General features: G+C 37.1%; 1 protein-coding gene across 1 annotated transcript in view; it reads left to right on the top strand.

The window, feature by feature from the left end:
• egflam (EGF-like, fibronectin type III and laminin G domains) overlaps nucleotides 1-16,791 on the top strand; it is a 29,618-nt gene that overhangs the window by 10,498 nt on the left and 2,329 nt on the right. The window contains exons 7-23 of the mRNA XM_065251013.1: nucleotides 2,329-2,495; nucleotides 2,911-3,017; nucleotides 3,176-3,599; nucleotides 5,365-5,465; nucleotides 5,555-5,655; nucleotides 5,832-5,976; nucleotides 7,252-7,441; nucleotides 9,182-9,307; nucleotides 12,042-12,285; nucleotides 12,376-12,487; nucleotides 13,169-13,285; nucleotides 14,893-15,073; nucleotides 15,188-15,211; nucleotides 15,312-15,390; nucleotides 15,553-15,696; nucleotides 15,787-15,870; nucleotides 16,367-16,470. Of these exons, the coding sequence (XP_065107085.1) occupies nucleotides 2,329-2,495; nucleotides 2,911-3,017; nucleotides 3,176-3,599; nucleotides 5,365-5,465; nucleotides 5,555-5,655; nucleotides 5,832-5,976; nucleotides 7,252-7,441; nucleotides 9,182-9,307; nucleotides 12,042-12,285; nucleotides 12,376-12,487; nucleotides 13,169-13,285; nucleotides 14,893-15,073; nucleotides 15,188-15,211; nucleotides 15,312-15,390; nucleotides 15,553-15,696; nucleotides 15,787-15,870; nucleotides 16,367-16,470 (2,450 nt within the window). The remainder of the gene's footprint in view (nucleotides 1-2,328; nucleotides 2,496-2,910; nucleotides 3,018-3,175; nucleotides 3,600-5,364; nucleotides 5,466-5,554; nucleotides 5,656-5,831; nucleotides 5,977-7,251; nucleotides 7,442-9,181; nucleotides 9,308-12,041; nucleotides 12,286-12,375; nucleotides 12,488-13,168; nucleotides 13,286-14,892; nucleotides 15,074-15,187; nucleotides 15,212-15,311; nucleotides 15,391-15,552; nucleotides 15,697-15,786; nucleotides 15,871-16,366; nucleotides 16,471-16,791) is intronic.

Here is a 16,791-nt window from a genome sequence, read left to right as displayed (position 1 = left end):
TCTGTTTGTCCAATAATGGCAGACAGGAAACAAGGAGCTGGCTGAAGTTCAGGAAGTAGTGCAGCTGGGCATAAAGACTATCACGCCGCATTCACACGGGGCGTAAGCGTTGACGCTTCCCATTTAACTTTTAATGGGTGACGTCAAGCGTTGGCGAACTGAATTGTGGATCCGTCGGCGCCGCGTCAGTGCCATTGCTCGCGGCAGAAGTTGAACATTTCTCAACTTTTCAAGCGGCAACGCGTGTGTCAGCCAATCATATCGCCTTAAGCAAATAACCTAGGCAGAGCCAGCCAATTACGTTTATGGAAGACCGGAGCTTGTGTTGCGGCCACAGTGATTGGCTGTTGGCCACGCTTCAGACAAGCCTTCCGTTTCAGAGTCTCACATTTAAAATTCACATTTCTACATTGTAAAAAATACTTTGCTGCCTTAAATTGATACATTTAATCAACTCAGATTTGCAAGTCATTGCAACTAACTATTATCTTGACAAGGGATGAGTTGTTACAACTGAAGTGTACTTATTTCAACGATATTTTATAAGTTATAACAACTCATCACTTGTCAAGATAAATAATAGTACAGTAATTTGAAATGACTTTTAAATCTGAGTTGATTAAACCAAAAAAATTAAGGCAGTATACGTAATCACAGTTTACCACATTTCAAATGTCAAATATGTAAATATACAGCAAATTTTGCATTTAACCATAAGCCTTTAAATCGCAAGGTTTATAAGTGTTTTGACTGGAATACAGTGTTCATCCACTTACAGTGTTTGTGTGTGCACGGCCGGATATCCATAGACTGCCCTGGGGCACCAGGCAATAAGGGGCACCAAGGGCTCCAGACTGTGACCAAAATGTTTTTTTTATAAGTACTCGCGCATGTGCGTAGAACCCATGACAAAAATACGTAATGCGCGATCAGGTTTGAACCGCTTATTTGCATGACGCATCAATTCGTCTGGAACCCTGAATGACTAGAGTTTTACAGTTTTTTTCGATTGCTAAACGACAGTGGGCACAACTGGAGCTACATGTGCAAAACTCTAACTACAGTCTGCACTACCAAAAGTCACCTGAGCACAACTCTTAACATATGGCTCAAAACAGCTCCGTGCAGCCAAACACTAAACACAACCCTCACTGAGATAACACACACTGTCACTCACAACACACTGAGAGGAAAAACACTAACATCAAACACCAATACACAAAATACTAACTTTATATCTTTACAGTTTTAACAATTTCAGTGATGTCACACCAAGTAATGTTTTCTTTAAAGAATGATTTATTTATTGATTTATCACAATATTTTTTTTAGAACATCATAATTTTTTAGGGTAAATGAAAATTAGCAGTTTGCTTCAGTTGTCTGTAGTAATTTACGGAATTACAGTAATGAGAAAAAAGGTAGAAACTTAAAGTACATGAAAGGTAATATTATATATAAATGAAATATATATATGAAATTGGAATTTATATTTATATGAAATTGCAATCAGCAGTGTTTGAAAGGCACAAGGCTGAAATCAATTGTGTTTTGAATGTGTGATTCACAGTTTTGACAGCAGTGTGTTAGCATTTGAACAAAGTGCTGTAAATCCACAGTGTTGTGCAGGTTGTGGTTAAAGTCATGAGATAAGTGTGTAAAGTTTTGAAAACTGTGTTCAAGCAATGAAAAACGAACTAGAGTTTGGTCCACATGAACTGCTGCTGTGCAGACTGTAGTTAGAGTTTTGCACATGTGACTCCAGTTGTGCCCACTGGCGTTTAGCAATCGAAAAAAACTGTAAAATCTTTTTGGGGGGGACTTCAAATGTGGCCAACCTGGGGCACTACACTGTGTTAATCCGGGCCTGTGTGTGTGAAATTAGCAAGTTTGTAATCCTCATTGACAACAGGAGTCAAGGAACTGTGGCCTTTATCAGATTAAGACTGAACATAACCCACTCCCACCCAACCGGGTAAACCCAGGATAGTCTGCTTCATAGATTAAGAACCCTTTACATAATCCGGCCAATTTATTGGGCCTCTAAAATGTAAAAACATGAAACTTAAGATCTGTTTAAATATAGTGCCACATAATCTGGCTTGGCGAGTTGATAAGTAAAAACAAAACTCTCATCAAGGTTTAATGATGTTTGTGTTTGCTGTGTGTGTGCGTGTGTGTGTGTGTGTGTGTGCGTGCGTGCGTGCGTGCGCGCGCGCGCGCGGGTGTGTGTGTGTGTGTGTGTGTGTGTGTGTGTGTGTGTGTGTGTGTGTGTGTGTGTGTGTGTGTGTGTGTGTGTGTGTGTGTGTGTGTGTGTGTGTGTTTTAGGCCTGAGATGGACACTGAATGGACGTACATCAGAGAGGCTGTAGAGTCGAACTCAATGGTTCTCAAAGGTCTGAACCCTGACACAGAATATCAGTTTGTCATCAGAGCTGTTAATGTGTATGGCATCAGTCCTCCCAGTCCCATTAACAGCCCAGTACGCACACACGGTAAGTTACAATACAGAGTTTAGTGGTGCAGAAGATAAGGTGAAGATTAATGGTTCAAACTCTCGAAATATGAACCACTGTTAACTTAAAACAAGATGCTCCATTACAACATGTGTCTCTTTTTTATGTCCACTTGTCTCTGTATACCCATAACTGTAAGCTATTTGTAGGTTGTTTTGAATAGATATGTTGATTTGTGGATGAAATTACACACTAAAATGTCAATTTTCATCCTTTGAATCTGTGAATAGTGATGTAAAATTGCTGTATATCATACTACAGTGTCCAAAGTGTGAGACTGCTTTGAAGATCTGTGATTAAAAGCCCGATTTAACACTGAAAATAAACCGAATGTTTTTGAAAAATAAAATATATATTATAAAAATGTCAAATAAAAAAATATTTTTTTAAACAGGTCCTGTGGATATGGGGAGTGGAGATTATGATGTCTTTATCTCAAACTCTGACACTAAAAACCAGTTTGAAAGTGATGATACGGATTATGACATCTTAATCGAGAAGGTAGTGAAATTTTCATGTTTTATAGAAAATTAAAATCAACCAAATAAAAAGTGACACAATTTTTGTAGGCCTTGCAAGGATGTGCAGTGGGAAACGTGCTAAAACTTATTTAATCTTGACAACGTTTAATTTTGCATTTGTCTACAAAATTATTGCAGATGAAGTCATTTCCTAACGGTAGGGAAAGCGACATGCGATCTCCGCTCCGCTCCCGCACCGGGACTCCCGCAAACGGAAATGTTATTTACCGGATGCGCACACCAGCATCCAGAAATATCAGCTTCACTTCAACAACTACAATAGCGTGGACCACATCAACATCACCTGTTACCACGACAACAGTTGCTAGCTCCACCCACACTACAACCACACCCACTGTGATGCACATCACTGCCCCACCCACCACCGTGCAATCTCCAAATCCGACCCTGACCCCGTGGAAAGGAGAACAGCCGCGGGTCTATGATGTGTTATGTGATGAGACCGTTTGCCCTCCTGACAGCTTCTGCATCAATGATTATGATACAGGCGGCTCGCGATGTCACTGTAACCTCGGACGACAGGGAGACTTCTGCGCTGAAGGTTAAAGTTTGAGATTGTGTCCTAACCAGTAAAGAGGAAAAAAATATTTTAAAGGTGCAATGTGTAACTTTTAGAAGGATCTCTTGACAGAAATGCAATATAATATATATAACTATATTATCAGTGGTATGTATAAAGGCCTATCATAATGAACTGTATTGCTTTAATAACCTTATAAGGGCTATTTTTATCTACATACACCGCAGGCAGTGGCGGCTCGTGACTGCTCATCCGAGGATGCGCTAATTCAAAATAAGTGCTCGGAGTGTCATGTGTGTGGTTCCTTTTTCCAAAATATGTGTTCTGCGCTTTGAGAGATCCTGTGTGCATCACGTGTCTTGTCAAAATAAGTGCCTGCTGCACACGCGTCAAAACCATTTATGACAAAAGAGACGCTCACGTTTACAAAATACATGCAAGACACTTCCTTAACAGTAAACTGTGATTATGCATGAGATTATGTGAGTTTCTGGCATATGCAAGCATCTTTTTTATCATAAACTCTTTAGACGCATCTGCAGCAGGCACTTATTTTGACAAGACACGTGATGCACACAGGACCTTTCAAAGCGCAGAACACATATTTTGAAAAAATGAACCACACATATGATGGGCTACATATATGTACATAAATCGAGCGCCCTCGACCGCAGGTCCACTTACATGGAAGTAGCCTTTTTACACTACAGATTATGTTTTGTCATGTGTTGTCCTGTGGCGGCTACCGTAGCTTCTTTATGTGTTTCGAACGGGAGGGGTGAGCAGTGGTTGCATTTCACAATCTCACCACTAGATGTCGCTTAAAGTCTGCACAGTGGACATTTCACAGGGGACATTTTACAAGACTTTTTAACTCATTTCCTGCACTGCAAAAAAATATTTTCAAGAAAAAAAATTCTTAGTATTTTTGTCTTGTTTTCAATAAAATATCTACAAATTCTTAAATTAAGATGTATTTTCTTGATGAGCAAAACAACCCAAGAAAATAAGTCTATTTTTTATCCAAAAATATCAAATTTAAAACAAGCAAAAAAATCTGCCAATGGAGTAAGCAAAAAAATCTTGGAAATTTCTCTTAAACACTAAATTCAAGAAAAATCTGCTTATCCCATTGGCAGATTGTTTTGCTTGTTTTATGCACAAAATCACTTAAATTTGATATTTTTGGTCTAAAAACTACTTATTTTCTTGGGTCGTTTTGCTCATTAAGAAAAGGCATCTTAATTTAAGAATTTTTAGATATTTTTACCAAAAACAAGACAAAAATACTAAGAATTTTTCTTGAAAATAATTTTTTGCAGTGTGACAGCCATTTTTTGCAATTTTCACAAAAGTTTCACAAAATGCCTTCCAGGAAAAATTTCTTCTAAAACGTTTCATCCTATCTATTTTTTCCCCTGCTTATAAACTCTTAAATATGGGTATTTTTCTTAAAAAATATTGAAAAAAACTAAAATAATTGCATTTTTGTAAAGGAATTTTATTAGAGATCAGATTCAGAATGATTATCAAAACATACAGTTTAAAATTAGTAAAAAAAAATTGCCTCATATTTTTTATATGTGTTAAAAATTTGTTTTGGGGTGTGTCCTATTATATGCAAATGAGCTGCTGAAATGCAAACACTGATCGCCATAATGATGGTTTGTTGAAATTGAAACTCAATTGTGCTGTCAATTATTTCTCTCTCTCTCTTTTACCATGTAACAATGCTGAAATGTTTTTATGACTGTAATAGAAAGTGATATACCTTTGTGTCTGACAGGTCTGATGGTAAATTTCCCAAAGTTTTACGGCTTTTCACACATGACATTTGAACCTCTTAAAAACTCTTACCAGAGCTTCCAAATCAGCCTGGAGTTTAAGGTATAATCTGAATTAGACTGCAGAATGAGTACTAAATGAAAATCAATGTGTCTATGAAACAGATTATGAATATACCGCTTTGATTTCAGACAGAGGCTGAAGATGGTATGCTGTTATACTGTGGTGAAAACGAACACGGGAGAGGAGATTTTACTTCTCTGGCTCTTGTGCGAAGAAAACTACACTACAGGTGAGGCCAATAATTAAAGTCAACCGGTATTGCTCAAAAGAGCTGAAGCTTTATTAACTGAAGAGTATTAACTTTTTATTCAATACAGTTTATACTTTTGACATGAAGAAAATAATAAAAAGTATTACTTTGATTTTTTGTTTTTTTTTTATATTGATGAAGTTATTTGTGCACAGGTTTAACTGTGGTACCGGGGCGGCACAGATTGTGAGCGATAGCTCTGTTGTGATTGGACAGTGGCACACGGTAACTATATTTAGAGACGGTATGAACGGATGGCTGCGACTAGACAACGACACACCTGTATCTGGACGTTCTCAGGTATTTCTTGATACATCACAAAAAATAATGTCAGTGTAGGCTAAGGTGACCAGATTTTTAAAATGAAAACCGGGGACATTTCCTAGTTAAATGGTCAAAATATCATTAAAATCTCATTTGTTGTTATCTATGAATTAAAAAATGGGGACAAAATGTTTTTTGAAAGTTTTCTTCTTTTTATTGTTGTGGGTTCACTGCAAAAAAAAAAGTCTTCTTACTTAATTGTATTTTTGTCTTATTTTCAGTACAAATATCTAAAAAATCTTAAATCAAGATGCATTTTCTTGATTAGCAAAATCCGCTAAGAAAAATCTAGCTTTAAGACAAAAAATTTAATTTAAGTGAATTTGTGCTTAAAACATGCAAAAAAATATTTTTCTTGAATTAAGTAGTGGTAGATTTGTTGCTGGTTTTAAGCACAAATTTGATATTTTGGTTTAAAAAGTAGACTTATATTCTTAGGTCATTTTGCCCATCAAGAAAATGCATCTTGACTTAAGATTTTTTTTATATTTGTACTGAAAACAAGAGAAAAATACTAATAAGAAAGTCATTTTTGCAGTGTTTCTAATTCAATTAATTGAACAATTTCTGTATCCTAAAAATATATTTTTCCCGTTTTTTACAAAAGAGACATACCCCATCAAAAATGACTTGTAAGGTACTACTTCAGATGATTTCATAACATTGTAAACGTGAAGAACAGAAGGAATAGTGCAAAATGTAAACATATTTAGCCTACACAAAAATGCTCCGTAACATACTGTGATCAGTTCACCTCATTGGTTTATTATTTTAATTTAACATGAGTATTGAGTACCTTAAGCCACCATAACTTTAACTGTTTTCATATCTTATGATAACTTGATTTATGATAACAAAGAGTATAATGACGCTCTCTCATGTGTCTCGTAGTAAATTCTTCATCGCTAAATCAGTGGCGTGTTCAAGTAATACGTAGCTCGCGGCCCCCTCTGCTGGTGAAAATAATCATTACATGATTGCTCCGGTCTGGTACTACAAACGCTATGTTGATCGGGTTTTTCAATGTATTTGCTGGTTGTTTTGGACATGCTGTAAAACGGGGACATTTCCGGGGACAGCTTCAGTCGGGGACAGAACACCAAAAAACGGGACTGTCCCCGGAAAACGGGGACGTCTGGTCACCTTAGTGTAGGCTGTGTATTGAATTCAATGGTAAAGGGCTGTAAAAGTCAGCATCCAATATTATCCATTCAAGCTATTTTTCTTTGTTTGTTTATCTTTTTGCCTCAGGGCCAGTATACTAAAATAACTTTCCGCTCGCCTCTGTTTTTGGGCGGCGCTCCGAATGCCTACTGGTTGGTGAGGGCAGTGGGGACGAATCGTAGATTTCAGGGCTGCATTCAGAGTCTGACCGTCAACCGTAAAGCCATCGACCTCCGACCTTGGCCCAAAGGAAACGCACTGAGCGGAGCAGACATCGGTCAGTTCACATGCACAATCCACATATATATAAAAAATTCCCCAAGCCTTAAAGGAACAGTATGTAGGATTGTGGTCAAAACTGGTATTGCAATCACAAAACTTGTGGCTAAAACTGGTACTGCAATCACACAACTGGTGGCTAATACACAACATGACAACATAAACATCAGTTGAGGGCTGCAACTCCACTTTTTAAATGACAATATCCTGGCCGGACCACTGTTGTGAGCGATATATGTATTTGAAATGAAAATGATTTCTTAATGTCTAGTGACATATCAGGGCCATTTTATGATTAATTGATATAAATTTCTTACATACTGTTCCTTTAAAATTAGGTTGAATGTAACTCTACACCCTTGCCTAATTTTATATACGTGGAACTATATGAATATGCTAATTAGTTCCCGCCTCCACTCAATCACATTGGCTTGGACTACCTCATCCTTTCAGTCAATACATTGACATGATTGGTTACAACATGGGTGTGACGTAAAAATCTGATGGTTTTGAACTGCGTCTTTGGTAAATTTATGCAGAAAATACTCAGCAGTGGGGTTGACTATGAATTTGCTTATGGTTTGTCTTAAAAGGTACCCAGACTATTAATACTTGTATGCTTTAATACTTTATATTTGCCTTCAACTATTTAAATTCATTGATAGACACACATTAAATATTTCCATTTCTTAAAAAACACATGTAATGCTCATTTTAACCCATAGAGGCCGCCATTATGTTTCTCGTTCTGAAATTGATGACGTGTTATGGTTGTTGTGAAATATTACTACAGTTAACTATAGTAATTACTATGGTATCTTCTATAGTTTTTTAAGTGTTTATTTTTTATTTCCCACTCACACATTCTTACCTCTTTTAATCTTCTTTCATTCGCATGTTTTCTGTATTATTTTTCATTTATGTTACTCTCTGTCAGTGGCGGCAAATTCAAAATATGTGTGCTGAGTGTCGTGTGTTGCTCGTCATGTCAAAATATGATTGTTGCATCATGTCAAGCATATGCATCATGTGTCATGTCGAAATAAGTGCCTCCTGCACACGCCCTTCGACGGGTGTGCAGCAGGCCCCTTATTTTGACATGACACGTGATGCACATATTTTAACATGACGCGCCAAACACATATTTTGAAATGACGAGCCACACAAATGACGGGCTAAATACATGTTGTGACAAGCTTCGCAACGTCGCCCTCAAAAAATAAGTCACCGGCCGTCACTGCTCTCTGTGAAAGTGCTGAACAGATGACCTGATGCTATATTTTTAAAAATGTGGACCAAATACCGCCACCTGCTGTCTGTGTGCATTTTTGTTGCGTTTTGTTTCACATAATTTCGTAATCTACAGATTGAAGCCTTGTTTATAACATTAACCTTGCTGTAGCATGAAAAAAAAGTCAAATGGTTTTATTTCAACCATTTGACGTCATGTATAGTGATGAAAAACAAAATGGCAGCCTCAAATTTAAAAAGATTTTTTCAAGTTTATTAAAACTATTTGTACGTTTTTTTTCACATTCATGTGTTTATAACAGGGTACCTTTTAAAGCATATTAAAAACACCACACGGACATATGAACAACATCATAACCTGCACAACAGGGGGACTTTAAATAAAATAAAATAAGTTTATTTAGATATTATTATACACTTGAAGCACAATTTCTGACAGTTTTTAGTGTGTGTATGTTGTTTTTAAAGTTTGTGTTGTGTGTTTCAGGTGAATGTAGTAACAGTGTTTGTGATGAAGTCATCTGTGCTAATGGAGGAATCTGCTTTGCCAGTCGAGCCGATGGTTTCATCTGTCTGTGTCCGCTGGGTTATAAGGGCGTCCTCTGTGAGGAGAGTGAGTCTCACACACACATAGACACCCAACTAATAAAGTCTGGTTGTTTATATTTGGGCCATTGCAACATAATCTATAGGTGAATGTATACAGTACTGCACTGTTAGTACATGTACGCACACACACACACATCCATAATGTACATTTACATTTATGCATTTGGGAGACGGTTCCAAATAAAAAAAAAATATCATCAAGTATCTATGTTCTCCGGGATTTAACCCCCACATTACATTATTTATGCTAAAAACATGAATGATTCTGAAAATAGGAGAGGGGTGTTAGTTTACAAAGTGATTTTTATGCCTTTTTTATGATTTTTTACCTTTTTGTTGATTATTTTGATAAAACATTTAATATGGTTAAAGTTTAATATGGCTCATATCACATTAAAGATCACATAACACACACAGTTTCTGCCAATCTCATGTTAATATTGGGTGCCTATAGAGCAGTATTTTATCCTTCATATGTCCATAGAGTCTTTCGTGTTGTCAGATTTATAAAAAAAAACAGAACAGCCTTTCCTTTTTCTTTTTTTTTTCCAAAAAAGTCCGAACTCTTGGAAGCATACGGTAGGAGGAGGAGATAAAAAGTTTTGAGTACAGCACAGAAGTATGTTCGTGTTGTTTACATTATATGCACTTTATATGCTGATTGCAAACAAAACACTTGAGATTAGATTTTGATTTACTTACCACCTGTTATCGCATGAACTATTTTAAAGTTGGGACCGTCCATTACTCAGCTTAAACGATTGGGAAATTCGGCATCAAGCTGTTCCTTGTTTGTAAAGCAATCTTCTCAGAAATGCAAGTTATAAACATAAACACATTCACAATTACCTTGCTGTCCAGGAAAAACAAACTGCATCCACTGTTTTCTTAAGACAGGGTTAATTGAAAAGCCAACATGATCTTACGGAAAGTCGTGTTAGTCACAAAAAATTTGCTTAATTTATTTATTAATTTAATTGAGCTTTTTTGTGTCTTCAGCATGAATGTCTTTGTCATGTCACTCGCACAAATTGATAGTTTTTTGTGCCCGTGGCATGACTTTTTTTCATGTCATTGTTTTCTTATTTTTCCTATTTTTAAATCATTGTCGCTTGGGGTTGGGGTTAGATTTGGGGTTTGGGTTAGGATGTACTTTTATGTATTGGTTTCTACATATTTTTCTTCTGCTTTTTAAACTATTCTCGCCTGGAGTTGGGGTTAGGGTTGGGGTTTGGGTTAAGATGTCTAAAAATGTAACAGAAAGTGATTCTACACTGTAAAAAAATTCTGTAGAAATTGCAGCTGGGTTGCCGGTAACTTACCGTAGATTAAAATTTATGTTTTTAACTGGCCACATTTTGTCCAAAGTTAAATGAACATAAACATTTACAAGTCTTTGTCTTTAAAGAGTAAAACTAAAAAAACAGCATCAAGCAAAACATTCTGGGAAACAAAATCTGAAGCAAAAAACAGAAAAAGGTTGATGATTATTTATGGTTCCCAGAATGCTTTGCATGAGGCTGTTATTGTATAATTTTATTCTGTAAAGATAAAGACTTGTTAATATTTAAAATGTATTTAACTTTGAACAAACTCCTGCCAGTAAATAAAATAAATGTAAATCTACGGTAAATTACCGGCAACCCAGCTGCAATAACATTGTAATTTCTACTGAATTTTTTTACAGTGTAACCCCAACCCCAAGTGACAACGGTAAGAAAATAGGAAATATAAATAGAAAACATTACATAAATTGAACGAAAAAGAAATTCATGCAATGGACATTAAAACTATAACACGACAAAGACATTGTGCTCAAGGTACAAAAAAAGCTGAATTTCGTGCCATGGACACAAATAAATTAATAAAAAATGGTATGACTATAACACGACGTTTTCGTGAGATCCGTCTGTGAAAAGCTGAATAAGGTTTTATTCTCCTTACTTCCAAAAACACACTTCTTTCATCGTTGATAAATAACAAAGTTGGCGCGTGCAGTGATGCTTGTGACTTCTACTCTAATGGTGCATGCACAGCAGCCGGCAAAAACGCGCTATTCGCGCGTAGTTTGGCGCTTGAACATTTGAGTTTACTCGCTTCATTCGGACGTGAAATTCTATTCATTCGAGACATTCACGCAAAAATTTGCGTCATGGGAGGAGCTTCTGCAATTCCGCTGAGACTCCGCTCGCTTCCTGTAATAAAGTCACTACTACAGCAAGCTCCTGATTGGATAACACGGCGCGGAAATCCGCTGAAGTTCAGATTTTTCAACTCACGCATTTTCCGCGGCAACGCTCAATTCGCCCGGACAGCGCCACAGAATCGCATCTTTGCATTAACTTAACATGTAAATCACTCACGCTTGCCGTCTCTACCGCGTCTGGTGTGAACCCTGAGTAAGGGAAATTCAAATGATTTTCAAATGAGCGTTTTCACTCTCACTCTGATTGATGTGTGGGCGTGTTTTCCGGGGGGAAGTGCCCATAAAAGGAATAAGGGGTCCATGATACATAACAGTTAACCATGTTCGAAAAAAACTTTCAGAAACTTGTAGGAAGATGGAGTGAGTTCGGCCCAGAGTTATTCCGTCACACGTTCAACTGCATTTTTGACACTTTGCCTTTGTTTAGCATGATGAATAAAACTCTTTAACTGTTTTATAAGTCAGAATGCTTGAAATACCATTACCCCCCTTTGTTTTGTTTCAATAATATCACATATTTCCTCTTTTTAAGGGTTCCTGCTGTCTTTACCACAGTTTAATGAAAGCATGTACTCATACGCCAGCGCTCCCTGGCCTCAGCCCACCCATAACTATCTCTCCTTTATGGAGTTTGAAATCACCTTCCAGCCAACCGATCCTGACGGCACGCTGCTCTACACCGAGGACACGGCCAGTCGTGACTTCCTGTCCATCAGTCTGATCGATGGATACGTGGAGTTTCGCTTCGACTGCGGCTCAGGTGCTGCTGTCATCAGGTGAACTGTATAATGCAGTAATGATATATAATAATAATAATTCATAAAGTGTTTTTGACTGGTAAAAAGAGACGTGTTATTTTTTGTCAGGAGTCCTGAGGCTATCACCATGGATTCATGGCATGAGTTACGTGCGTCTCGCACGGCCAAAAATGGGATTCTGCAGGTAGACAACCAGAGGCCAGTGGAGGGCATGGCTGAGGTGAACATCATACTGTATATTATATACATTTACTAAGGGCCAGATTTACTAAATGGGGCAAATTACAAAAGAGCGCAATTCCAAAAAAGTGCAGATGGGAGTGGTAACATCTGCGGGTTATTATTTTTTTTTTTAAGTGTCCCAAAGGATTTAAAGAGTCATGTACTGAACTTGCTGTTTGTGTTTCTTTTATTAAGCCCACAAATATGCAAATTCTTTCTTAATTTACTCACCCCCATGCCATCCGAGATGTGTATGACTTCCTTTTTTCAGTTCATCAACACAAATAAATATTCTGATATTGAAAATGCAGTCATGTTATCCTTTTATATGGGATTTGGTATGGTGAAGTTCCAAACAGCACATCAACCCATTATTAAAATAATCCAAATGACTTTATAATGTTCATATCTTCTGAAGCAAAAAACTATTTGCATTTGCTAAAAATTCATATTTTGAGTTTGCAGTAGATATCCTTATAGGTTTGGCAACAGATATCCATGGAAACACTGTCAGTCTGTGCATATTACTGAAAATAGGAGAAAAATCCTAGAAATATGTACTCATTTATGCTGAGCACTGTATCTAAAACTAACTATACTAACTTATACTGTATAGTGGACTGTAAAATAATCACACTGGTTTCTGTCCTTTCTCGGTTTGTCTGTCTGTCTTTCTCAGGGGGCGTTTACACAGATCAAATGTAGTTCCCCTTTATATATTGGAGGAGTTCCTAATTATGACATTACAAAGCCCAGCGCTGGACTCCTGAGACCTTTTAGTGGAGCTGTTCAGAAGGTATCAGAGTTTACTAAAGTTAAAAATACAACACACAGTGCATATTACTAGTTGAGTCCTGTTGATATCAGCTATTAAATGAAGTTAAAATGATTACCCTCTGTTTATGGTATGAAGACATTTTTTCCAGATTATACACTCACCTAAAGGATTATTAGGAACAGCTGTTCAATTTCTTATTAATGCAATTATCTAATCAACCAATCACATGGCAGTTGCTTCAATGCATTTAGGGGTGTGGTCCTGGTCAAGACAATCTCCTGAACTCCAAACTGAATGTCAGAATGGGAAAGAAAGGTGATTTAAGCAATTTTGAGCGTGGTTGTTGTTACCAGACGGGTCGGTTTGAGGATTTTACAATCTGCTCAGTTAATGGGATTTTCACGCACAACCATTTCTAGGGTTTACAAAGAATGGTGTGAAAAGGGAAAAACATCCAGGCAGTCCTGTGGGCGAAAATGCCCTGAGGTCAGAGGAGAATGAGCCGACTGATTCAAGTTGATAGAAGAGCAACTTTGACTGAAATAACCACTCGTTACAACCGAGGTATGCAGCAAAGCATTTGTGAAGCCACAACACGCACAACCTTGAGACGGATGGGCTACAACAGCAGAAGACACCACCGGGTACCACTCATCTCCAATACAAATAGGAAAAAGAGGCTACAATTTGCACGAGCTCACCAAAATTGGACAGTTGAAGACTGGAAAAATGTTGCCTGGTCTGATGAGTCTTGATTTCTGTTGAGACATTCAGATGGTAGAGTCATTTGGCATAAACAGAATGAGAACATGGATCCATCATGCCTTGTTTTCACTGTGCAGGCTGGTGGTGGTGGTGTAATGGTGTGAGGAATGTTTTCTTGGAACACTTTAGGCCCCTTAGTGCCAAATGGGCATCGTTTAAATGCCACAACCTACCTGAGCATTGTTTCTGACCATGTCCATCCCTTTATGACCACCATGTACCCTTCCTCTGATGGCTACTTCCAGCAGGATAATGCACCATGTCACAAAGCTCGAATCATTTTAAAATGGTTTCTTGAACATGACAATGAGTTCACTGTACTAAAATGCCCCCCACAGTCACTAGATCTCAACCCAATAGAGCATCTTTGGGATGTGGTGGAACGGGGGCTTCGTGCCCTGGATGTGCATCCCACAAATCTCTATCAACTGCAAGATGCTATCCTATCAATATGGGCCAACATTTCTAAAGAATGCTTTCAGCACCTTGTTGAATCAATGCTACGTAAAATTAAGGCAGTTCTGAAGGCGAAAGGCGGTCAAACACAGTATTAGTATGGTGTTCCTAATAATCCTTTAGGTGAGTGTATATTATGCAAAAACTTTTTTATAAATACTTTACAAACTTTTATATTTTGGCCAGGAAATATGTTTTTGCCATATGGGTTGTAATGTATTTGTTGCAAATACATTTTGAAATTTTAAATTCAAAAATATATTTAATTTAGCTTTACTTTTTAGAAAATGTTTTAGCATATATTTAAAAGATATTTTTGCAAGAGAAATATTTTTTTACTTGAATATAAAGAATGTTTAAAATATTAAAACCGTCTCATAATATTCAATCTCCTCTTGACGCAGATTTCTCTGAATGACCGCAGTATAGAGCTCAATCCAGGCCAGGCGTTTGGGATAAACGTACTGAACGCTGCTCATCCGTGTGTGGAGAACCCGTGTGCTAATGGAGGAGTGTGCAGGCCCAAGTGGGACGACTATGACTGTGACTGCACACTTGGATACGATGGGAAACACTGCCAAAAAGGTGAACACACACATACACACAATAATGCAAGTTTACATTTAACATCTGCAGTACATAAAACACTATGTTGTGTTTGGTTTTAATCTGAAATATTTATTTTTTTCTGCTCCCCAGAATGTGGAAATTATTGCTTAAACAGTAAGTGCCCAGTATGCGTGCTCTTTTATCATCCTGTTTTGGTTTATGGTGCCATCTACTGGAAATGAATGAGCTTTACACTTTGTCTTTTTTGATTCAGCTGTTACCGAATCGATTGAGATTCCTCAGTTCACTGGACGCAGCTATCTGACATATGACAACAGAGATATACTTAAAAGGTAGAGTACACACGCTTTAAAGTCATATGCAATTCTTGTCCTGGATATCCATTCAGTCATATGTGTGCATGCTGTCTTAAGCTTAGATCATTATGTATGAAGTTGCCTTCATTACCATTGAAATGCATGAATACGTGTGTTTATTGGCGGTCATTTCCGCAGGTTATCAGGATCCAGGACAAATATCTTCATGCGTTTCAAGAGCACGTCCAAAGACGGTCTTTTACTCTGGCGAGGGGAGAGTCCAATGAGAGCCAACAGTGACTACCTGTCTCTCGGCCTTCATGATGGAGCGCTCATTTTCAGGTGTAAAGTCAAGAACATCTGTATGCACATCTGTATGCACATGTAACTGGAATTACGAATTCATGTTGACATCTAATGATCTTGTTACAGTTATAATTTAGGCAGTGGGGTCGCCTCTGTGATTGTTAATGGGACCTTCAGTGACAGCAGGTGGCACCGAGTGAAAGCTGTGAGGTGAGATACTATATGAATAGTAAAATAATCAGAAAAACACTTAATTAAATGAATAATAATAATAATAATACTATTTATTATTAATGATAATAATACATAAAGACATGCAAATACAATGTATATTTTATTATAAGCAATCTAGAGATCAAGTTATGCGTTTTATCAGTATTTGTGTTCAAACCCATGACCTTTGCACTCCTGATGCAACGCTCTACCAGTTGAGCTACAGAATCAGTAGTGGTAAATTATATCAAACTATTAGTATTAAAAAAATATATTGATTTTTGATACTTAATGCATATTTGTTAATCAGCATTCCTCTCATTTTGTATGCCGTGTTAATTGTTGCAGTGCATTCTGGGATTGCCTGCGCATGCAGTGCTGCTGGAGAATTTTGGCAAAATTGTGTTTCTTATTATTAAGTTGGCTATCCTTTGGTGAGTACTCCACAGGGATGTCATTTAATTTTAAAGTCAATTATGTTATGTATTTAAAGGGAGGGACAGGCTGGTAAACTTACAGTCGATGATTATGGAGCAAAAACAGCCAAATCTCCTGGTAAAATGAGGCAGTTGAACATTAACGGTGATCTTTACATTGGTAAGTGATAAACGCTACATTGAAAATAACCATCCAATACACATTTAAACTTAACATAAATGTAACTTAACAAATAGAGAAATGATTTAGTAAATGCATTTTAAAGTTTAAATAAAAATAAATTGCACCTTTATTTTTTTTAAGTGAAATTATTTTAACTTTATCTATCTTTTCAATTTGTAAAGCAATTCATGGTAACACTTTCTGTGAAGCCCATGCTTATAATGAATTATAACCCCCCTTGTTTTCTTATTCATATTGTGTTGTTATTGTTTTGCCGCGAGGTAAAAGTTAATAAAACTATACTTATATAATATTACC

The sequence above is a fragment of the Paramisgurnus dabryanus genome, chromosome 5, assembly GCF_030506205.2.
Source record: "Paramisgurnus dabryanus chromosome 5, PD_genome_1.1, whole genome shotgun sequence".
NCBI classification, from domain to species: domain Eukaryota; kingdom Metazoa; phylum Chordata; class Actinopteri; order Cypriniformes; family Cobitidae; genus Paramisgurnus; species Paramisgurnus dabryanus.
This window is presented reverse-complemented; position numbering and strand designations above follow the sequence as displayed.